Consider the following 24344-nt stretch of genomic DNA (forward strand, 5'->3'; position numbering starts at 1 on the left):
TAGTCTAGTAGAGGAGTTCAAATTATTATTTATTTTATTTTATTTTATTCTATTCTATTTGCTTGTTTTTACTTTAATTGTTTTCATATCTTTTACTGTATGCTGCTGCAACAAAACAATTTCCCAAATTGGGATGAATAAAGTCTCTATCTATCTATCTATCTATCTATCTATCTATCTATCTATCTATCTATCTATCTATCTATCTATCTATCTATCTATCTATCTATCTATCTATATAGCCGCCTGCCACGCCTGTCACGGTGTTTGCTGCTCGGTCTGCACGGTCTGCACAGCAGGCAGTGATACGAAGGGAGAGAAAGTAGTGCCAAGCGATTGTGAGGTCTGACTTTTTCCTGGAGAACGATTTTGTGATGCAAATGTATTACTCTTTTGAACGCATATTGTTTTGAGAAGCAAGACGCTTTATTTTTTAAACCCCAGCCAACTAGCCGGACTACCTTCATCAACGCCAAAATGAAGCTGGAACTCTGCTCACAGGACGCAGCAGGGGGTAAGAAGATGTTCAGAAATGATGTTGCTGATATGGGATGTCATACAGCTTTGTAATGGCAATTGTTTGTCAAATCAAACATCCTAGAAGTTGAAACAAGCCACCACTGAACTGGGGTTGGGTTTTGTATGCAGGCAAAAAAGAAGTCCATTGTCCAAAACCTGAATATTGGCTGTGTTCGAAACCGCATACTTCTCCTACTACTCCTACAAACTTTTTTAAATTCCCGAATGCATACTAGATTAGCCGAAATGTTGGGTATGCATCATGAGGTTACTACTCATACTCAAACTACCCAAGATGCAACGTAACGTGACGTCGCCGACCGTCATTTCCTGTCAAAACGGCAGTTTCAAGCTAGCTACAACGAGGGTAGGTTCACTTCCTGTTTTCAAAACAAAAGCACCAATTGTATCGTAATGGCTTCCCCTATGATAAAAGGCAACGGGTATTTTATTTTGTGAAAAAAACCGGAAGTGCGTTGCTCACTGCGGCTAGCTTTAGTAGCGCCGAATTCGAGTGAACAAAATTGTAAATAGCCGGTATTTTGTCAGGTTTTCAACACGTTGGGGATCTAAACGACTACTTTCTCACCTGAAAATGTTTGAAATGTTGCTAAAGTTTACAGAGTTTAGAGCTTAAGCGAAATCAGCTTCAGGCTCGGGCAGGAGCGAAATGCATTGTGGGTAAACGCTCTGCATACTGTCTGATCGATGAGTATGCAGTATGGAAGTATGTAGTATGTGGTTTCGAACACAGCCATTGTGTTTTGACGGTTTATTTTCCAGTTGGCAAGCAAATAATACAGGTACAACTTTCCTTTGTCCTCTGCTGCTTCTCCTGCTCTGGTAAAAAAAAACATAGGCCCCACCCCCAATCCATCCTGGTCCTATACCAGTTCCAGTTTCCTGCCTAACTTAAAACAAAGAAACAAAAAACAAACAATTATTAACCTACAAATAAATTCTGTAAATAACCCCCCAAAATATAAAGTAAGCCAAGAATAAATTTGAACAAAATTCAAAGTAAAGAAAAATACGGAATAAATAGCTCCAACACGGCTTCATGTCAAAAGAGGCGAACTATCCCTTTAATATTAAAACAAACTGTCGTGTTTACGAGGCGCACTTAAAAGCAGGACCATGTGATTCTATCAGATATCTTATTATGAAGGTGGTTTACGGAAACCCCATGACGTCACACCAAAGAGGGTCAGCCGCTGCATCCGTCCGCGGTTCCCCCGGAAACGAGCCGCCACTCGGTTTTAAAAGGACCCTGGACGGCGTCCCCTCCTCTCTGAAGCACAAACTTTGTGTTTTTTGTGGTTGTTTCCGCCATTTTTTTTAATTTTGGGGTCAGAATGACGAGTTACACGGCTTTCCACTCTCAGCTGACGTCCATCATGGAGGCGTTGAGCAAAGCGGCGGTGGCGGAGATCTGCGAGCTGATGGCCGGCAGCCAAGCCGCGCTGCAGCTGGAGATCAGCCGCAGCCACAAGGAGAACCAGGCGCTGCGGAGGAAGCTGGAGCTCATAGAGTCCATCATCGGCCGAGGAGACCGCGGGATGCTGGACTACTTCCGGCCGCTGGAGGAGGGCGGTGGGGGTCTGGTGGGTTTAACTGCCGGTGAGTTTCTATCTGTCTACAGACTGCTAAACACTTTAAAACAGGCCTGAAAACCTTTCTTTTTACCCAATGTTTTTAATGATCGACCTTTTTAAATGCTCTATCCTGTATTTATTTCGTTTTTGCATTTAAAGGACTCACTACTTTTTATTTGTGTATTTTATTTGCATTTTACTGTCCCTGCTTTTGAAGCTAATATTTGTCTTTTATCCCACTGTAGCACTTTGAGATTTTATTGTAAATGTAAAGTGCGTTATAAATAAAATGTGTTATTATTATTATCATCTGTATGACATGCTAATATCAGGGACACAGATGATGGATAATCTGACGAGTAGAGTCTCGGATAACTTCGTTTTTATCCACGTTAGCACCAAACTTCATTAGAAAACTCAGAATAATTCGCTTTATTACTCATAGAGACATGTTTCTGATCGGTTTATCTGTTCAATATATGTTCTTGTGGTTAATATTAAATTCGGCATATTTCACAAATGCCAAAAAATTCAACAGCTTATGTAAAAGATGAAGAAACAAGTGATGAACCCACTTAAGCAGCAGGTTTCCCATCTGTGTTTTTGACCCAGAATGCACCTTACAGTCCGGACTGCGCTCCAATCAGCTAAAAGCCTCGAACCTCAGAGGACTTGGACGGGTTCCTGTGCCGGAGGCGACCACAGAGGTGAGAACAACATCTGTGGTCGCATCATCTCTGAATCAGAGTGGAAATGCTGCCGTTTTTCAGCCTCCCAAAACCAGAAGTCTTCACATTTCTATGAGCCATTATCACCGCGTTGATGCTAAGTTATTTTAGACCGTGAACACAAAGAAATTACCCGTCTTTGTCTGGATCTGCGAAGGTTTCCATAAAGTTTGAAATAAAGTAGAAACACTTGAACTCAACAGCTACTGCAGGCGACCATCAAGGTGACATGTTTCAGCCGTCTCTTGTTCAAGGACGCTGAGAAAAGCTGTGGCTCACCAGTTAGATGACTGGACCGTTTAACAGTCAAGTTTAAAGGGACAGTTCGCCTCTTTTGACATGAAGCTGTATGACATCCCATATCAGCAACATCATTTATGAACATCTTCTTACCCCCTGCTGCGTCCTGTGAGCAGAGTTCCAGCCTCGTTTTGGCATTGATGAAGGTAGTCCGGCTAGTTGGCTGGGGTTTAAAAAATAAAGCGTTTTGCTTCTCAAAACAATATGCGTTCAACAGAGTAATACATTTGCATCACAAAATGGTTCTCCAGGAAAAAGTCAGACCTCTCAATCGCTTGGCACTACTTTCTCTCCCTTCGTATCACTGCCTGCTGTGTAGCCCGTGCAGACCGAGCACCAAACACCGTAACAGGCGCGGGTTGGCAGGCGCCATTGAATGATTTTGTGAGACAAATGTATTACTCTTTTGAACGCATATTGTTTTGAGAAGCAAGACGCTTTATTTTTTAAACCCCAGCCAACTAGCCGGACTACCTTCATCAACGCCAAAACGAGGCTGGAACTCTGCTCACAGGACGCAGCAGGGGGTAAGAAGATGTTCAGAAATGATGTTGCTGATATGGGATGTCATACAGCTTCATGTCAAAAGAGGCGAACTATCCCTTTAAACTGAGAACGGAAACGGTTGCTCATGTGAACACAAACGGTATATTTCCAGCCCTATTCTGCTGGCATTATGACACAGTGATGCGGGACTGATCCGCCTTTTTTTTGACGTGTGAAAGAAGCTTCCTGCAGTTGACCTTAAAACACTTGAGTTTCACATTTAGTTTGAGAATGCCCAACATGGGTGACTTCTTTGTTTCATGGTCAGACTTAAAAATAAACTTTTGTTTCTTATATTTAGAATAGAATAGAAAAACACTTTATTCATCCCCCAATGGGGAAAATTCAAATTAAGCTCAAGTAGCTCAAAAAATTATTATTATTTACAATGATTGTATATTAACAACATTAAAAATCATACCAATTCTAATAAAAATACTTCTACTAACTAATAATAATAATAATAATAATAATAAATGACTAAATAAAAAAATTAATCAATCAATTTGAGTAGAACTCAGCAGTCACTGTTAAAAAGCCTTCTGGCTGTGGGGACAAAGGACCTCCTGAACCTCTCAGTCCTGCCAGGATGCTGTGGAGAGGATGTTTATTATTCTCCTAAACAGAATACAATTTCCTCCTCATCCGTTGCTCCACCACAGCAACGTTTACCATTTATTTACCACATTTGCTACGAGAACTAAAAAATTGAGTGTTTAAAATGGGCTCTAACTGTCACATTTGGATTCTGTGCGTTGGAGCGCGAACGAGTTTGAAAACGGTCGTAAAGTGTTGCCTCGTGTTGATTCCTGTCAGGATCCTCTGGCTGCAGAGGAGGCGATCAGGATCGATCAGGACGTTGTTGTGATCAAAGAGGACGTGAAGGACGAACTCGACGCAGACGAGCTGCTTCTGAACGAGGACGGTAAGACGGGCAACAGGAAGACTTGCATTACAGTTGTTCAACAACAACAAAGAAAACGATGGCAGCAGCTTTCACACCAACAGTCGCCTCATTTAGTTTAAATTCCCGGTTTAAATAAAACTCATTCGGAATTTACAGATCGCTGCTTTGGGTTTCGGACCGGGTCCTCCACAGCTGCACTGAAAGTTTCCAGAACACAGAAAGATGTCTCGGAGGGAATTCTGTCGGAAAACTTATTAAGAAAAACCCTGTAAGCCTCAATGTAACATATAGGGAAAATAGATTAGGGAAACGTGCCACTTTATTTCAGTCTGATGTGTTTGACTGTGATCAACAACAGGACAAAAAGTCATGGGCTGTGTTCCAAACCGCATACTTCTCCTACTTCTCCTACTACTCCTACTAACTTTTTGAGTTAGTATGCGAGTTTGAGTAAGCGAGAAGTTCCCGGATGCATACTAGATTCTCCGAAATGTTGGGTATGCATCATGAGGTTACTACTCATACTCAAACTACCCAAGATGCAACGTAACGTGACGTCGCCGATCGTCATTTCCTGTCAAAACGGCAGTTTCAAGCTAGCTACAACGAGGGTAGGTTCACTTCCTGTTTTCAAAACAAAAGCACCAATTGTATCGTAATGGCCTTCCCTATGATAAAAGGCAACGGGTATTTTATTTTGTGAAAATAACCGGAAGTGCGTTGCTCACTGCGGCTAGCTTTAGTAGCGCCGAATTCGTGGGAACAACATTGTAAACAGCCGGTATTTTGTCAGGTTTTCAACACGTTGGGGATCTAAACGACTACTTTCTCACCTGAAAATGTTTCAAATGTTGCTAAAGTTTACAGAGTTTAGAGCTTAAGGGAAATCAGCTTCAGGCCGGCTGATTTCGGCTCGGGCAGGAGCGAAATGCATTGTGGGTAAACGCTCTGCATACTGTCTGATCGATGAGTATGTAGTATGGAAGTATGTAGTATGCGGTTTCGAACACAGCCATGATGTCCTGGAAACATATGAAGAAATGAGGGCTGGTTCAGGACTTCTGCACGTTGCCGTTAGTTACATTCAAAGCTGGTCTGAACTTTGAACTCGCCGTTTTTTTTGTTATCAAACTAAAACTGAGTTTGAGATTGTTTGCTGATGTTCGTGTCTTCAGAAACGGAGGCGGTGCTGTCAGAAGCAGCTGACGGTGAGGAGGGGCCCTCCGGGATGAAGACCTCCCCCTCGGCTGGCGTGTCGCGGGCCTGGGACCAGAACAGTAACAGGCTGTCAGAGTCCCACAGTGCGCCGGGGTCTCCGGCCCCCACGGGGGCCGCTGAAAGCAGCTCTCCAGACGCTGTTTTGGACTTGGTGTCAGAGTTGGACTGCGACGCTCCATCTGCGACCCAGACGAGCAAACAGTTCCTGCTCGGGTGCAGAGGAGGTCCGACCTCGCTGAACCGAGGCTCGGCCCGAGTCAACTCCGTCGCCTACGACGCAGAGCTGGATCTGAGCCCCTCTTGGACCAATCAGAGCGCGCCCAGTCTGGCGTCCGTCCACCATCAGTCGTACCTGAAACCGGACCAGCGGACAGCGCTTCTGGCCCTGCGTGGGTCCAGATTTGACCCTGTGAGCAGGTACTGCAGGGACGGGCGCTTCTCCTGCAGCTACTGCTGCAAATCCTTCACGTCCTCGCGCAGTCTGGAGACGCACATGCGCGTGCACACGGGCGAGCGGCCGTACAGCTGCGCGCAGTGCGGGAAGCGCTTCACGCAGTCGGGTCACCTGAAGACGCACCAGAGCGTCCACACCGGCGAGCGGCCGTTCGGCTGCGAGCACTGCGGGAAAAGATTCGCCGGGAAGCAGAACCTGCGGATCCACCAGCAGAAACACCACAGGGCCCAGTGGAACGCCGCCCCGCTTTAATCCGGCAGGAGGAGGAACCAGAACCTCACCGCTGGTACTAAACTGATCATTTGGGTCTTTTTCTTTCAAGATCCTTGTTTTTTTTTGTACTTCTATAACCGATCAATACCTCTGATTGATGAATTCAACCATATGAAGCGACGTGTTTGTTGATACTGAATCAGAGCGGTACCACAGCCTGACCCAATCCAGTTCATACACAAGTTTTAATGTGGTTCTATTGGGTTTGGGATCAGGCTGCCGGATTAAAACTCTTATAAGAAGCATGTGGATTATTCTTGATTTATCTGAATTGATCTTGATGGATCAATATTTGACTTCATACAGATTCACTGCTGGGAAATAAAATGTCATTCCATCATGGATAAGTCTGTTCTTTTACCTCTTAGATTGCAACAAAAAGGGTAAACAGCGATGAGAAATGGTCAAAATCTTGACTTGATGAGTCGAAATAAAAAATAAGACCAAAGAATAAGTTTGGTATTTGGTCATTTTATATTGGTTAACATTGACAAACTGAGCAAAAAAACTGATCCAGCCCTCCTTATGAAAATGCTGCTTCAGCACGATCCTGTTTCTCTTTTTTATTATATTTTCCGTATGTTTTTAGGACTTTGACTCGTTCTGCATCCTTTAAGGAAATTTAACAGTTTATAAATCAAAACGTTCAGCTTGTTCTGGAGATTTATGCTATGACTTTTGGTATTCATAACTTTAATATTTTTTTAAAATGTCAAGCTTTTTATACAAACTTTCCCATCATAGAAATGAATGTAAAAGGTTTAAACTCCTTCAAAAAGTTTCTACTCTTTGAAACCTAACTACTTCAGCATACTTTCAGCTGGAGACACAATTTAAACTTTAAATGATTCACGAGACATTCAGCTATTACTGAATGATGCAGCTTTTTAAAATATTCTGCCAATTTTTAAATATGACAGTTTAAAATTGAGTACATTTTTTAGCAATTTCTTTGGACATTTGGACTTTTCTCATTTAATTAGTCAAGAGACATTTTAGTCAGTTATGAGGAAAATATTTGCTCAAAACATCTAAAAACATACTGTATTTACATTTATGCAAGCACGTATTTCCTGTTTTCATGTTAATATATAAAAAAAGAAATGACAGAATATTTAATCGCTGCTTTGAATTTGTCTTTTCGTTAATTTACACATAAGTTTGTCATTCATAATTCATCTACACAGAAATTACTTAGTTTATTTTATTATTACCTCATTTGAAAGTAATTATTCCAACCATTTTTTTTCGGTTTTGATATCTTTCAGATTGAATTAAAACTATATATATATATATATGTCGTTTAAAAAATTACATAATCGTCATTTTGATATATTTATTTATTTTTTCTTTTCTATTTATCTATCAGTTTAAAGTATTCAATCCTGTTTTATATGGAAGTTTTTCTGTTCCATCAGTTTGAATATGAATTTCTAATGTTGAATTTTTACAGCATCAAAATCAGACTTTGAATTTGAAAAACGAACAGTGTAAAAAAAATTAAAAATCCATTTCTAAAAACAAAAATCAGTGTAAAAAATGTCAACATCTAAAAAAATTCAGTGGAAAAATATTCAACTTCAAAATTCAAAATTTAATATTAAAAATTCATATTCAAACTCTGATGGCACAGAAAAAAATCCACAGTTTTAGTAATAAACTCTTATTTTGAAATATGAATAGTGTTTCGGAAGTGACGTCAGATGAAAAAAAAAAGAACCGTTGGTTTTCTGAGTTAATTTACACCTAAGTTTGTAATTCGTAATTCACCTACACAGAAATTAATTAGTTTATTTTATTATTACTTTATTTTAAAGTAATTATTCAATGCATTTTTTTCGGTTTTGATATCTTTCAGATTGAATTAAAACTAATTTAATATAACATAATATATGTCGTTTTAAAAATGACTTAATCGTCATTTTGATATTATTTATGTATTTTTTATTTACTGTTTATCTATCAGTTTAAATTATTAAATCCGTTTTTAGTTGTTTTTCTGCCCCTTTTCCACAAAAATAAACTCTTATTTTGAAATATGAAGAGTGTTTCGGAAGTGACGTCAGATAAAAGAAAAAGAACCGTTGTTTTTCTGAGTTTCCGAGGCCGCTTCGGTCCATCAAAGGAGGGATTTCGGTTCGGTCTCGGTTCCTTTGGAGTAGCGGGATGTCGGCTTTAAGCAACGCGGCTCTCCACGAGCAGCTGTCCATCATCATGGGGGCGCTGACCAAAGCGGCGGTGCTGGAGATCTGCGAGGTGGTGGACGAAGGCTACGCCGTGCTGCAGCTGGAGATCTCCCGCAGCCACAAGGAGACCGAGGACCTGAAGAAGAAGCTGCAGCTCATCGAGTCTATCGTGGTCCGCGGCGGCGGCGGCGGCGGCGGCGGGCAGGCGGCCGTGGCCGGGGCGGGGGTCACGGAAGTCGCGCAGACCGCCGAGAGAGCCCGGGAGTCGGAAACACCGCAGCAGCAGCGGGACGGTGACCGAGGAGGAGCCGCCGCTGCCGCCGGAGGAGACCGAGGAGGTGTCGGGGCTGATCGGGAGGAGGTAAGCACACCGCCGCCGGCCTCTGGTCATCCTCGCCACCGTTAAATAGTTAACCGTTTAGTTTCATATCAGTTAAATACAACTCAAAGCTGCAACTGAGACCGTTGTATTTAGAAACAACATCTAAACAATCAGTGAGTTTATCGATCCTCATCATCGGAAACTGAGTAATTACCATGGAGACCGTTTCTGATGAGGCCTGGATCATCAGTAGATGGATCATCTGAAGGTCCAGATGCATCCCTCAGGTCTTTGCTTTCAGTTCAACTTTCCTGTATAACCAGAACAAGAACTGCCGAAGTTATACCTGTTGGACTCTTCCAGGGATGCACCCATGTCACCGATGATCACCAACAGGACGAAAAAGTCACGATGTCCTGGAAATATATGAAGAAATGAGGGCTGGTTCAGGACTTCTGCATGTTGCCGTTAGTTACATGCAAAGCTGGTCTGAACTTTGAACTCGTCGTTTTTTTTTGTTATTAAATTAAAACTAGGGCTGGGCGAGTTAACCCGTAATTATCGCGTCAACTCGTTCATTATTTAACGCCGATAAATATTTTATCGCGCATTAGTGCAGGTTTTATTATTTATTTCATTATTGTAAAAGGCTTTCATTTTGTAGTAGTCTGTTGCTCACAGGCTTTTATTTTGTAAAAGTCTGTTGCTCACAGGCTTTTATTTTGTAAAAGTCTGTCGCTCACAGGCTTTTATTTTGTAAAAGTCTGTCGCTCACAGGCTTTTATTTTGTAAAAGTCTGTCGCTCACAGGCTTTTATTTTGTAAAAGTCTGTTGCTGTGGAACCGGAAAAGAAAGTAATCGGCGGATCCACCAAACATGGAGAAGGGTACGGAACTTTTCCCGCTTGTGAGTTCGAGGTATAGTCGTTGAGAGTAGGCCACGTCGTTGGTGAACCTCAGGGTCGCATCTCTGCTTTTTGAGGATGATTCTGGTTCTGTTGGCTTCTTAAAGCCTAGACTTTCAGCTTCACTACGGCGGTCCACAGCTATTGCCACTTTTCCACCGAACATTTTTGTACCGGTACAGCTCTACACGGTCCCACTCTACCTTGATTGGGAGCTTTTCCACCGCGGGTTGAAGGTGGGACCCGTTACGATTTTTAGCACCGGCTAGTACCTGCTTCAGAGGTTGGTCTAGTCGGTACTAGCCGATACTAAAACGTCACGTGATCAGTGCTGTCCACTGATTGGTCAGGTGAAATTACGTCATACACGTGAGAAGCTCGGGGAGCTTTAAATAATCACCCGCCATGTATGAAAACACACCTGCGAGAGCAACAGAGAGTAAACAGAACTACGAATATGGAAGACCAGAGAAGGAAAGCCAACCCATGGACAGTGAGCGAGGTGCAGGTATTGCCAAAGTTTCCTTTCTTTTTCAAGTGTATTTCGTCTCGCCTCTTCTTCTCTTCGCCTGAAACCGACGTCACGTTAGTGGTGAACGGGCCGACTCCGCCCACTTCCAGGTCACGGGTTGGGTGGAAAAGGAAATGGTACTGGTGCCGTGTCGTGTGGTGTCACGCTATATCGAACCGAGTAGAGTAGGGCTAGCTTGGCGGTGGAAAAGGGGCATTAATGTGAAGCGGCCGGGATGAGAATCAGCTCCTCCAAACCTGAGGCCACGGTCCTCTTCCGGAAAAAGGTGGAAGGCTCTCAGATGTGTAGGTGCTTCATCAGCAGTAATGAGGGCGCTGCTATGGTCTGTTGTGGTGAAAAGGAGGCAGAGGAAGAAGGAGAAGAAGACAATGGATGAGAGTCTTCATTTTCATTATCCCGAGAAACCAGAAGCACTTTGAGAGATGAAGGGACGATTAATCAGAGCTTCTATGAGAAGGCGGGTGTGACGGAGGCTCCGTGATCCCGTTAATATTTGAAGTTATTCCGGTTACAATCATTTCCTCCTTTTAAATAATCATCCCTTTAAAAGTTTTGTCCAATCAGGAATCAGAACACCCGCGACTTACTTTATCTGAGTTTTGACGTCTTTCACGATTGTTTTCGACATTTAATCCTTTTCACCTGATGTTGTTACTCTGCAGCTTCCAGATGTGGTGCTGATCAAAGACGAAGACTCTGACAGCGACAACACCGAAGAGGAAGGTGAGTGTCAGCAGCCAGAGCAGGTTTTCTCATAAATTTCTAACTTTTAACTAAAAAAAAGAGGTTGCGGCTTTTCTAAAGAAATAATTTTGTTATAATACATTTTTCAAAAAGTGAAAACAAAGAAATTACCCGTCTTTGTCTGGATCTGCGAAGGTTTCTATAAAGTTTGAAATAAAGTAGAAACACTTGAACTCAACAGCTACTGCAGGCGACCATCAAGGCGACGTGTCAGCCGTCTCTTGTTCAAGGACGCTGAGAAAAGCTGTGGCTCACCAGTTAGATGACTGGACCGTTTAACAGTCAAGTTTAAAGGGATAGTTCGCCTCTTTTGACATGAAGCTGTATGACATCCCATATCAGCAACATCATTTATGAACATCTTCTTACCCCCTGCTGCGTCCTGTGAGCAGAGTTCCAGCCTCGTTTTGGTGTTGATGAAGGTAGTCCGGCTAGTTGGCTGGGGTTTAAAAAATAAAGCGTTTTGCTTCTCAAAATAATATGCGTTCAAAAGAGTAATACATTTGCATCACAAAATCGTTCTCCAGGAAAAAGTCAGACCTGACAATCCCTTGGCCCTATTTTCTCTCTCTTCGTATCACTGCCTGCTGTGCAGACCGAAGTGCAGACCGAGCAGCAAACACCGTAACAGACGCGGCTGTCGGCAGGCGGCAGCAGGCAGTGATACGAAGGGAGAGAAAATAGGGCCAAGCGATTGTGAGGTCTGACTTTTTCCTGGAGAACGATTTTGTGATGCAAATGTATTACTCTGTTGAACGCATATTGTTTTGAGAAGCAAAAGGCTTTATTTTTTAAACCCCAGCCAACTAGCCGGACTACCTTCATCAACACCAAAACGAGGCTGGAACTCTGCTCACAGGACGCAGCAGGGGGTAAGAAGATGTTCATAAATGATGTTGCTGATATGGGATGTCATACAGCTTCATGTCAAAAGAGACGAACTATCCCTTTAAGTTTTTTTTTGTTTTTTTTAAAGGTTCTGTGGTTTAAAAGCAACTTTTTAGCTTTAAATCTACTTGGAAAAAAAACACTGAAAGTACAACTACGGTCTTTCCTGTCAGGTAACGGGTCGGCTGCTGATGGAGGGGTGTCGGTCGTCAGCGAAGGCGTCACGTCGGCGCCAATCAGCCGGCGAAGGAGGAGGCCGAGTCGTAGAAGCGAAGACCCCGAGAAGTCGGCGTCCTCCGAGGAGCTGGCGCTGAAACGGACCAGACCGGTTTCGGGGACGCAGAGGAAAGCGTCGGCCTACACGCTGGACTCTCCGCGCAGCGAGCCGGGCTGCTCCGGTCAGCTCGTCAAGGCCGGCGACTCCATGTGTTCGTACTCCTCAGAGATGGACCCGGACGTCCACCTGGTTCCTCCGAGCTCCAGCAGGCAGGTGTATTTCACCAGCAGCACGATGATGGAGGCCAAGTCCCCGTCCAGCAGAGCGGACCTGGATCTGAACGTCGACCTGGCCTGGAACAAACACGCCAACGGCCCCGTGAGTTTCGCATTCCAGCAGAACGAGAGCGTGGACGGCGACGCCTTCGGACTGAAGCTGATCAGCATCTCTGGCTCCGCCTCCGCGGACTGCCAGCTCTCCAACAGCCGAAGCTCCACGTTCGAGTACGAAGACGACGGCGACGTGATGAACTTCGGCCTCTACGGCGAGCAGCCGGGCCGGTCCGAGCTGCCCGACGGGCAGCCGAGTCGCGGCTCGCTCAGGAAGCGCTTCGTCTGCGCCGTCTGCAGCAAGACCTACGCCAGCAGCCAGAACCTGGAGGTCCACATGAGGATCCACACGGGCGACCGGCCGTTCTCCTGCGAGCAGTGCGGCAAGAAGTTCACGCAGTCGGCGCACCTGAAGTCGCACCTGAGCGTTCACACGGGCGAGCGGCCGTTCGTCTGCACCGTCTGCTCCAAGAGCTTCATCGTCAATTACAGCCTCAAGTTGCACATGAAGAAGTATCACCCCAACACCTGCAACACCTGAGAGGAAGCGGGTCCCTCCACAGTGACTTTTAACCCTTTTAGGCCGGGAAAGAATTGCCGCATTTCTACCTTTAAAGCCGGGGGCGCTGTTGCGTTATTCTACCATTAAAGGTGCTGTCGGCAACTTTTTTTTAGTCATATTAGCTTGAACTGTCATGGAATTCTGGAAGTAGAATATTAAATAGGCTGTTTAGGAAAAATCCCGAATTCTGTAGCTCCCTTTAAAGCCTGTAATCGTGCTTGCAAAAATCGAGCGCTCCCGGCTGTTTTTAACCAATCACGTTAGGGTGGAGGAACCCTACCTTTCAATCACAGCTTGTGCACACGCTGCTATCGAGCCCGACCCCCCTCCCCCCATTCACGCGCACGAAAGTTCTCCCGGTCAGAGACCAGATCGATATCGGCTTCTTAGCGAAAATGGCGCAGCAGCCGAAAAACCCAAATCTTCCCGTTCCACCTTTGCCAACTCACCTGCACAACCTCGTCCACAGAGGGGGAGGGGTTTGGGGGGCGGTTTGGAGCTTGTTAGAGGTTGGGGGAGGGACCTGAAAGTTGTATCAGTTCGAATTTTCCGACTTTAGACTCGGAATTTTGAAAACCTGCCGACGGCAGCTTCAAAGCCGGGAAAGCGTACACGTCTTTTTTCCTGTATGTAGAAAACATGGCTGTTATTCCACATAATCTGCCCACAACACTTGCAGACTGCTGTCACTAAGAAACCTGGCATAGCAGCCAAACGGTGCGAATACTCGTGCGAGTGTTGCCGCGATCCTCCCGAGCAGGTCATCAAACTGGGTCCTGGTGAGCCTGAAATACCGCTGGAAGCGGCCGCCATCCAGACGCAACTCCTGGAGAAGGCGGTGATGTCACTGACCCAGACACGACTCCATTTCAGCTGTCGTCCAGAATCTCAACGCTGATAGGCTGTCTGACGCGAATATTTCGCCAAAGTTGGATTTTCTGAACTAGCACGAATTCGCATCTTTTCACTCGAGCGGCGGCATTCGCCTCATCACGCCGCCGGCTCGAATCCGCGTCTATTCACGTCATTTATCTATTTGTCTATTTGCATTGACTTTGTATGTAATCACGTTGCGCGAACGATTCCGGTGTGAACGCGCCGTTATGCTGATTTCAAACAGGCTTCCAGCAGCATTTGTTGAAGCATTAAAAACGTTGTTTAAGCGGTGACATTTTCTGATTATGTGCGTTGTCTCAGATATCGATGTGGAGTTCAAGAAGGTGCTGGTTAACCTCATCCCAGCACTTCTGTCACCTGAAAATCTGTTGGTAAAAGAAATTGGAGGAGTAAAACTCACCTGCAGAGACCTGCTGCACTACTTCAAAGTGAGTTTACGTTATATACTCGGTACGCTGAGTTTGTAAGAATCACACCTTTCTGCTACATCAGGGGTCGGCAAGCCGCAGCTTTCATCCTTATGCTGCAGCGCCGCGTGGCTTGGGAAAATTTAAAAAGTATCCAACTGAAGTGTATTTTATTTGTGTTTTTGTTGTTTTTACTCTTTTTTTATTGTAGTTCTAAATTGGAAGATTATTGTGATCTTGAAATATTAAAATATTTCTGTCTGACGGATTTCCTGCGAGAGTTCTGTCATACCGAGTCCAGCGCTGAGATTAGGGGTGGGACGATGTGCTCTGGTCACGATTCAATGTCTATCACGATTCTTGATGATTGCGATTGGATATGATCAGTAATTGCAATTTTCTTCCTCCTTAAAAAAACAAACAAGTTGAATCATACACTTCTAGAATGAATGTTGTTCCCATAAACGATGCACATCAGTCTGTGTCAGTCAGTCCAGCAGCTGACATTTATTTCAACTGAGACAAAAAGAGGCATTTTTTAAAGTTTAGTTACAAAATGAATTGAAATGTCCACACAGCACAAATGTGGGCTAGTTTTAACATAACTTAATGTAATGAATTGATGAAGTTTTTCTGGACACGGATATGACGTAATATAATCGATTCAGGGGAGAAAAATCTATTTTTAAAATCATCCCATAAAAAAAATCGCGATACGTACATGGATGGATTTTTTTTTTTTTTTTTCGCCCACCCCTAGCTGAGATACTTCATTTGTTGCCAGAAATAAAGACTTCATTTAACTTGAGATTACTCCGGCTTGTTCTTGAGCTTCCAATTAAAGAATCGATCTAATATGTATATATATATATATATATATTTTTTTTTTTTGTCGCTCAATATATGAGTCACACTCGCAGAAAGCCGTTATATGCCCGCTAAAACGCTACCCCAGGTAGGCCAAGTATGGAGAAATGTAAGAAAATAAAAGTATCTGAAGAAAATTGGTGCAAAACAACCCTTAAAGGAAAAAAAGACGTGTACACTTTCCCGGCCTTAATGGTAGAATAACGCAACAGCGCCCCCGGCTTTAAAGTGATACTCCGGAGTAGATTCAACCTGGGGTCATTTGAACCGTGATATCCAGCCAAGTAGCCCACCTGCAGTTTTTTCGATATTGGCTGAACATCAGCTGAGTTACTGAGTTATCCCGAATAGCTTCGTACAAGGGTTAATGGATCCTGGTCCGTATCTCCAAAATTACCACACTAAAATCACATGCCATGACACCAAACTTCTACAGCAGTACAAATATGGTCTGTACTCACCAAACGATGCATTTGGAATTTTGTACATAGTCCAGGAGTTTATTATTATCAACACAAGCCTGATAGCTTCTCTGCTGCTAAAGCTGCGTCGACGTCACTTCCTTGATCTGGGAGCTTCAAAGTAAGATGAGGGTTGATCTACTACTGTAGACAACAAAGTATATGCTATATTCTACATGTTTTTTTATGAATTTTTATGTTGTAGAGTTGTGAAGTTATTTTATCAATGGAGAAATTGAGCAGCCTTGCTTTGTTGTCTACAGTAGTAGATCAACCCTCATCTTACTTTGAAGCTCCCAGAAGTGACGTCGACGCAGCTTTAGCTGCAGAGAAGCTATCAGGCTTGTGTTGATAATAATAAACTCCTGGACTATTTTCAAACTTCCAAATGCATCGTTTTGTGAGTACAGACCATATTTGTACTACTGTAGAAGTTTGGTGTCATGGCATGTGATTTTAGTGTGGTAATTTTGGAGATACTGCCAGGATCCATTAGCGCTTGTACTAAGCTCTTCGGGATAACTCAGTAACTCAGCTGATGTTCAGCCAATATCGAAAAAACTGCGAGTGGGCTACTTGGCTGGATGTCACGGTTCAAATGACCCCAGGTTGAATCTACTCCGGAGTATCACTTTAAGGTAGAAATGCGGCAATGCTTTCCCGGCCTAAATGGGTTAATGGACCTTTCCCAATGTTTCAACTGTGAGCTGCACAAACTGATCCCCTAATATATTTTAATACGTTTTAAAAATCAACTAAAAAAAAAATGGCTGCTTTTCTTTTCTCACCTCCTTAAACTGTAGCTTATTGAGTTTGTGTGTGTTCAAAGATGTCATTTATGTATGTAGCAACCTTTTTAAAAGACCAAATAATTCATAGAAACACCCACCAGATTAAAGCTTCTGACCTCTGCTGGTGGAAATGTACAGATTAAAAACCATTTCACAGAAAGAGATGAACGGCTCTGTAAAAATAAAGCGTGTACAGTATTAAAAAAACAAAAAAAACCAGGCAGTTTTAGTTTTTGGTCAATAACATTTCTTCAGAAGTAGTTTTGCATCACTTGTTTCCTTTTTTTTAAACTTATTTTTGTTTTTCTTGAATCTACATCAATAAAAAAAATATTTAGAAGGAAAACTCAGTGTTGAGGAGAACATTTCAAACTATGTGAAATATTAAACTTTAATTTGCATCAACTGAAGACCAGAACACAGACTCCTGATCCCTCATTTCTTTCCATTTTCCCTCCAAGCAGCCAGACTTACTTATAATCTTTTAAAGCGGTCTTGAGAAATAGTTCTCCAGGCTTTCTGGAGGTCTTTCAGGGATTTTTTTGGGGGGGACTTTGGCTGCTTTTTCGCTTATTTTAAGTCCAGTACTTGTACCATTGTCAGACAAATGTGTTTTGTTTTTTTAAGTCTCTTAAAAATGTCATACGAATAATTCAAGAATTAAAAAAAACTAACTCAAGGGATGAACCAGCGTTATGTTTGCACATAACAGACAATATATACAGCAATATGCACATTTTAAATTGTATCTTTAGGCATTTTGTAATTAGCTAAATTAATAAATAGGACATAATTCCAGCAAAGACCTGTTTTGAAAACAGGAAGTGAACCTACCCTCGTTGTAGCTAGCTTGAAACTGCCGTTTTGACAATAAAATAAAGTTGTATTTAAAAAAAAAAACACACCAACAATGTTAGCATGCCTCAATTATCAAGCCTACTCTTCAACACAACTGCGAACAAGACTTTCTTCTTTAACTTGAAAGCTACAATTACCAACACAAGTTTATGTCTATGTCACACAACTATGAAATGATTAAAGCGTCATTTTAATTTAAGTTTAAATTGCTAATTTAAAGTAAACCCGTTAGCAAGCATGTTAATGAGCGTCATTCGGCTAGCTCTAATGTTAGCTAACAGGTGCTACGGTATTGCCCATATTTCTGCTAGTAATACCCCCAAATACCGCCAATAACACTTTCTAACAACACGCTGACAAAAAATCCGAATACAGTGTTATGTCAAAAACATTTGCTTTGCCAAGGAAAGCTGAATAAATGTAAATGATTCCCACAGAATTTATTAGTTATCCAATAACTAATAAAAAACTAACTTCTTCAGTTGTTCTCTTTCATCAGTTTCACAGTTTCTCCATCAGAATCGAAAGAGAATCTTATAAATTAATTAATTCATATAGTTCTGGAACTTCTTGTGAGGATCACAGGAATCCCAATCAAACTGATGGAAAGGTAACCCAGAATATGATCCTGAAGCAAAGCAACTCTTCCAGCCACAGATGGGTTTAAACAAACATCTCTGAATCAAAGCAGTTACTTGTTGCAGCCGTGTGTTGCCACCATGAGGGATGCTGGTGGGGTGACAGCCTCACTCCCATTTTCACAGAAACACAATTCATGATCAGGATGAATCCACAATTTATTATTTACAGAAAAACATCCAGAATCAGGACATTTAGTTTCTGGGTTAAGACTAAAAGTAAGTGAAATCTGTGATAAAGGAAGGTCTGCTGATTTCTCTGTTTGGCTCCATGAAGTGGAAGAGAAACAACAACATACAGATACATCAACATGAGTATTCAACTGATATTTAGAGCTCGGAGAAGTTTAGATTTTCATGTGGAGAAATATTTCTGTGAATCAAACTCATCATTAGCAGTGATATCCTCCATGGCTGCACAGACACAGGAAAAAGCAGCAAATAAACAGCAGAACAGCAGAGACATCCCAGCAACCAGCTGACAGCAACAAGCTGACTACATACATTTATTTCATTTTACACAACTCTGCTGAGTCTCCAGAGCCCAAAATCCAAAATCCAACACAAAGCGGCTGAGTGAAAGTGGTCTGGACTCTGTGGAGGAGAGTCATGATTTCAGAGACGCTGTAGAAGGACAGAATACCTGCTCTGTGATCCAGGTACACTCCCACTCTGGAGGACTGGGGACCTGAGATGGAGGTTTCCATGTTGTTGTACCAAAATTCAAAACTGTTTTGGTAACATCTCAATGCCCAAGTTTTGTCATTACGACCAAATCCACATTCATCCCCACTTCCTGCTCTCCTGATGTTCTTGTATGTTACTGCTACAATAACTCCTCCCACTCTCATCTCCACCTCCCAGTAACAACGTCCAGTCAGACTCTCTCTGCTCAGGACCTGAGAATATTCAGTGAATCTGTCTGGATGACTAGAATAAGACAGTTCTTGTTTCATTCCCGTCACTTTTCTGTTCCCCTCTGACAGTAACAGCCACGTGTGTGCTGTGTTTGGATCCAGTGTGATTTCACATGTATATTTTAAGAATCCAGCTCTGCTCTCTGGTTCTGGTTGTGACAGTAAAACATCCACTTCAGTGACTCTCAGTGAGATGTTGGTCCATTCCTCTCTCAGGATGTCCTGTAGTTTATCTCTGAGCTCTGACACAGCTGCTCTCACATCCTCAAAGTGCCTCAGAGGACGGATCTTGATGCTGGGTGAGTGTGTAGACTCCCTGAGTGCTGCCACTGAGGTGTAGTTGAGCAGAAACTGGCTGTGATCCTCTGTGTGTGAGAGCTGCTGCAGCTCAGCATCTTTCCTCTTCAGCTCAGTGATCTCCTGCTCCAGCTTCTCCTGAAGCTCTTTGACTCGACTCCCTTCAGCTTCCTGCTGGGATCTGATCTGCTGCTTCACATCAGAGCTTCTTTTCTGGAGGAGACGGATCAGCTCAGTGAAGATCTTCTGGCTGTCCTCCACTGTTTTATCAGCAGACTGATGGATGGCCTCCAGCTCCTGCTGAAGCAGCTTCACATCTTTCTCTGCGTCCTGGATTCTCTGCTGGATCTGCTGCCGACTCCCCTCCATCTCTCTCTGCCTCTCAGTCCTTTCTACTGCAGCTGACACTGTGTCGTGGCCTTTATGTTCATCCACAGAGCAGAGATAACAGATGGACTTCTGATCGGTACGGCAGAACATTTTCATCACCTCATCGTGAACAGAGCAGATGTTCTCCTGGAGGTTCTCGGAGGGCTCCACCAGCTTGTGTTTCCTTAATGGAGCCACATCATAATGAGGCTGAAGGTGATTCTCACAGTAAGAGGCCGGACAGGATAAACAGGACTTGATGGCTTTCAGTTTTCTCCCAGAGCAGAAATCACAGGCCACATCTTCAGCTCCAGGATAGCAGTGATCAGCAGGAGCAGCTTGGAGTCCAGTCTTCTTCAGCTGCTCCACTAAATCAGCTAACATGGTGTTTTTCCCCAGGACAGGCCTCGGTATGAAGGTTTCCCTGCACTGAGGGCAGCTGTGGGTTCCCTTCTGATCCTCTCCATCCCAGTGGGTTTTAATACACTTCATGCAGTAGCTGTGTCCACAGGGAATAGTCACCGGCTCCTTCAGTACATCCAGACAGATCGAACAAGAAATTGTTTCCCGGTTCAGCTGAACTCCTTTCTGCGCCATTTCGCCTCTCAGCAACAATTATGAAAGTGAGTTTCACTTCCTCAAAGCTGAAACTCCTCTGAGCGCTGATCTACAAATCATGTGTCGGTGCAGAGGACGGAGCCTGTCAGTTCATCACATGTTGGTTACCTCCTTCATCAAACTGCAGATCTGAAGGGGAGGGAACAAGGAAATATGTGCGCAGAGTGGAGCTGCTGTGTTTGAGAGCAGGAAGTGTGTTGAACCTGTAGTGTCTGATACTTATCAGCTGTGCGAAGAGTTCAGGAAACAGTGTGTCTCAAGATAAGAGACACAGATAGTCAAACATAAAACATTTTGAGAAGAACACACTCTTCGGTTAATGCGTCCAAGGAAGGCTCACCAGTATACCTTATCTTATGGCGAGGTGCCCGTAGACGGGAACATGCAGCATCAACAGGGTTACCAAATATGGGACATTTTTTACCTTACTTAACTGGAGAAGCACCCACAGTGCGAGAGAGATTGCATTGGACTTTGGAGCTTTGAAGATCTCTCTAGATTTGATGCATCAACCTGTAATTCTGATACGGACCTGGTTGGCAATGAAAGGTTTCTGTTTTCGACCAAATCTGCGTCAGCAAAGTTCTTCCTGTACCATCTACACATCGGCAGTTTGAAGGCGACCATCCCTCACACACCACAAACCTTTATTTACACTAGTATTAAAATAAAAAAGAGTGGGAAATCAAAGGTAAAACTATAATATAATATAGTATATAATATTTAATATTTATAATAAAACGAGGACACAAAAGATACAATGTACGTATCTCCAGTTCATAGGAACATAAAATAACAGCATATTTTCATGGATAACTGAATTGATTTTCTAAAGTCCAGCCAAATATCTCCCCGTGGTTTAATAAGCCCAACGTATTTAACTTTCAAGACATCTAGAAGACATCAACCAGCAAATATCAAATGGTTCCTTTCAATACAGAGGAACAGCAGTTCCACTTCGAAATGACAGAAATCCTCCCGACATCATGAAGACTGAGACAAGAACATTGTCTGAGTTCTTATTATGGGTGTCAATGCTGAAGGCATCAAGGCACACATATTACTATTGTGCATACTTATTACTCTCCCGTTTCTGTCACGACTTTGTCCACGTAACTAGCCCTGTACGGTTGGTCCGACCGGGATATAAAGCATATCCCCACGTGTCCACCGATAGGGACTAGTGTGCTATGACTTTTCTCTCTAATTACTCAAACAGATTCATATATAATGGGACAAAAGTAGCCTTATTTGGAGGCCTCATAACTCAGGCATAGTTCATCATAGAGACATCATTCAAAATTTAAACAGGCCAGGAAAGACTCAACTTTAATTGAATTAAGTGGTTTGTTGATATATTTTATAGCTTTGACACAATAGCAGTTTAAGTTTTAAGAAAAATCAGGACTTCTCTCACTCTGCTGTCCTGGGGCTTCACACTCTATTTTGACAAGCTTGAAATTAATACCAAAATAACTCAAACAAACCTCTCTCACGTCCAACATGTCTGCTGCCCCTAGACAAATTATTCTTCAAAATGTAGGTATTTTTGTCCTCTTTCACCCAATGTCCCTGTCATTGTGCTTGGCCTCACGGTTTTCTCTCGAATGACCTCTGAGAGCAGAGTAAGTGTATGACATGAAACATGAACTCTCGTACAGCTTTTGGACTTCAGAAGAGGTAAAAAACCTGCAGAGTTGAGCTGCCTGAAAACTGAAGCAGATCCCTAACCTGCAAACCTTCTGTCAAGAAGAGTCAAATATTAGCTCTTAACTCACATGTAGATATTACTGATTAAAGGTTGCATAAGACTGCATCAGACATGTCTGATCATAATCTATCTATCAAGATCTGTATAGTGACTGGCGTCTTCAGGTTGAGCCTGATAGAAACCCTCTTTGTCACTTTGTCACTGTGTATAAAAGAAGCTGCATCTTAAGATGGAGTTCCTGTGGTGTTTTGTCCACTCTTGTTCACATGGAAAATACAAACGAATTAAAACAGCAGAATGACTTATTTTCCAGCCTTTTTCAGTTGGCAGGAAACAACAAAAACCTTCACAGCGAACATCCGTTCAGAAGAGAGAAAACCCAGGTGAGCAGATGAGTGTGATCAGTGATTTCTGTGTTGCTCATATAACATTTCATGTTGGGCGGCAGTCTGAGGTGCTGATAAAGTCTTTATTTTAGGATCATGCTGATATGCAGCTAAGTCTATATACATCCTGGTTGGTTGGTGAGGGCATTCAAATGGAGGAGGCAGGATTAGATTTACCTCTGATGACTGCCTCTGATGTGCTTAGTTATTAGGTGGGGAAAAGAATCATTTTTATCTGGACAAAGGGATGAATGTGAGTGAAAAAAGTGGCTTAAATATATTCACCTCTAATAATGGGACTTTACTCTGACAACATCACGGTCCATCTGATGCCAAAAAAAACCTGAACTCTAACCGACCGCAGGGATTTCAGTATATTTATAATGGAGGAGCGGGAGATCCTTTCAGAACTTCTATCTTTGATCAGTATCTGAAGCAGAAGATGTTTCGCAGCTCAGATGGTTGAGGTTTGAAATGTAACCTGTGTGGGGACAGAAAAAGGTGTAGAAGACAAAAAGTGGAGGTTCCAGGTGGTGATAGAAGATAAACAGCTGTACTCTGAGAAACATCTTTGCTAACGACTGTTTCTTTCAACTGAGGCTTCAGACAGATCACAAACTGACCTAAAGACTCCTGCATGATAATCACATCCATGCAGCCAAAGACCTGAATAAGTTGCACTGATTTGAAAGACAAAAGGACGGGAATGTTACTATCCATCCCCCATGTTTTCAGACATTAACTCAAGCCCAAACTTGGACAAACTCCTTCACCACAGCAATGACTCTACATCCTCACGAGGAACATTCAAAACAACCATTTCTAACAATCTAACAATTTTTATCTAAACTATAAATAATTTGAGGGATTTTAATCTCATTCTCAACAGTGACAGTTAAGGAGTGTCATCAGATGAATTAAATCAGCTCAGTAATGAAAACACAGTTTAAACTATATACAGTCTGTGGTTTAAACAAGCCTCAGTGAAAATAAATACAATTATTATGGGTACCAATTCCAAAGATATCAAGGCACACATATTATTATTGTGCATACTTATTATTCTCCCGTTTCCGTCACGAATTTCGGCATGGAACTAGTCCCGCACGGTTGGTCCAACCGGGATAAAAAGCATATCCCCACGTGTCCACCGATAGGGACTAGTGTGCTATGACATTTCTCTCTCATTACTCAAACAGATTCTTGGAAAATTGGGAAATTATTTAATTTCCCTCTGGGATAAATAAAGTATTTTTGAATTGAATTGAATTGAATTGAATTGAATTGAAATGAATTTTGGCCCATTGGAAATGCATTAAAATTCATATGTAATGGGAAAAAAGTAGCCTTATTTGGAGGCCTCATAACTCAGCCATAATTCATCATAGAGATATCATTCAAAGTTTAAACAGGCAAGGAAAGACTCAACTTTAATTGAATTAAGTGTTTTGTTGATATATTTTATAGCTTTGACATAATGGCAGTTTAAGTTTAGGAAAAATCAGGACTCCTCTCATTCTGCTGTCCTGGGGGCTCACACTCTATTTTGACAAGCTCGAAATTAATACAAAAATAACTCAAACAAACTTCTCTCACATCCAAAATGTCTGCTGCACCTAGACAAATTATACTTCAAAATGTAGGTATTTTTGTCTTCTTTCACCCAATGTCACCGTCATTGTGCTTGGCCTCACAGTTTTCTCTCAAATGACCTCTGAGCGGAGAGAAAGACCACTCGGGCTACCATTGACGACCATTATAGCCAGGTCACCTCATCTCCTTATCAAATCAATGTGAAGGCTGTTTTTAAAACTGGCAATAAAAAAATACCGTACATAGGAGCAGAATAAAACTTACACCAGTGGTTTCTGCCGTCCCTTCTGGGCTCATAATTCAAGAACTT

At 42.6% G+C, this 24344-nt stretch overlaps 3 protein-coding genes across 3 annotated transcripts; 2 read left to right on the forward strand and 1 right to left on the reverse strand.

The window, feature by feature from the left end:
- Positions 1 to 1701: 1701 nt before the first annotated feature.
- On the forward strand, positions 1702 to 6872 carry LOC142398195 (uncharacterized). Its single transcript, XM_075482155.1, has 4 exons — positions 1702 to 2139; positions 2727 to 2821; positions 4505 to 4613; positions 5771 to 6872. Exons 1-4 carry the CDS (start codon positions 1875 to 1877, stop codon positions 6517 to 6519), a joined length of 1218 nt encoding a protein of 405 aa, XP_075338270.1. The 5' UTR covers positions 1702 to 1874; the 3' UTR covers positions 6520 to 6872.
- A 1729-nt stretch (positions 6873 to 8601) lies between these two features.
- LOC142398622 (uncharacterized) lies at positions 8602 to 13965 on the forward strand. Its single transcript, XM_075482698.1, has 3 exons — positions 8602 to 9087; positions 11147 to 11207; positions 12290 to 13965. The coding sequence occupies exons 1-3, from the start codon at positions 8707 to 8709 to the stop codon at positions 13201 to 13203; spliced, it is 1356 nt and encodes a 451-aa protein (XP_075338813.1). The 5' UTR covers positions 8602 to 8706; the 3' UTR covers positions 13204 to 13965.
- A 3724-nt stretch (positions 13966 to 17689) lies between these two features.
- LOC142398196 (tripartite motif-containing protein 16-like) lies at positions 17690 to 20350 on the reverse strand. The gene has a single exon (XM_075482156.1). It carries the CDS (start codon positions 20321 to 20323, stop codon positions 18650 to 18652), a length of 1674 nt encoding a protein of 557 aa, XP_075338271.1. The 5' UTR covers positions 20324 to 20350; the 3' UTR covers positions 17690 to 18649.
- Positions 20351 to 24344: the final 3994 nt, after the last annotated feature.

Source organism: Odontesthes bonariensis, chromosome 14 (genome assembly GCF_027942865.1).
Source record: "Odontesthes bonariensis isolate fOdoBon6 chromosome 14, fOdoBon6.hap1, whole genome shotgun sequence".
NCBI classification, from domain to species: domain Eukaryota; kingdom Metazoa; phylum Chordata; class Actinopteri; order Atheriniformes; family Atherinopsidae; genus Odontesthes; species Odontesthes bonariensis.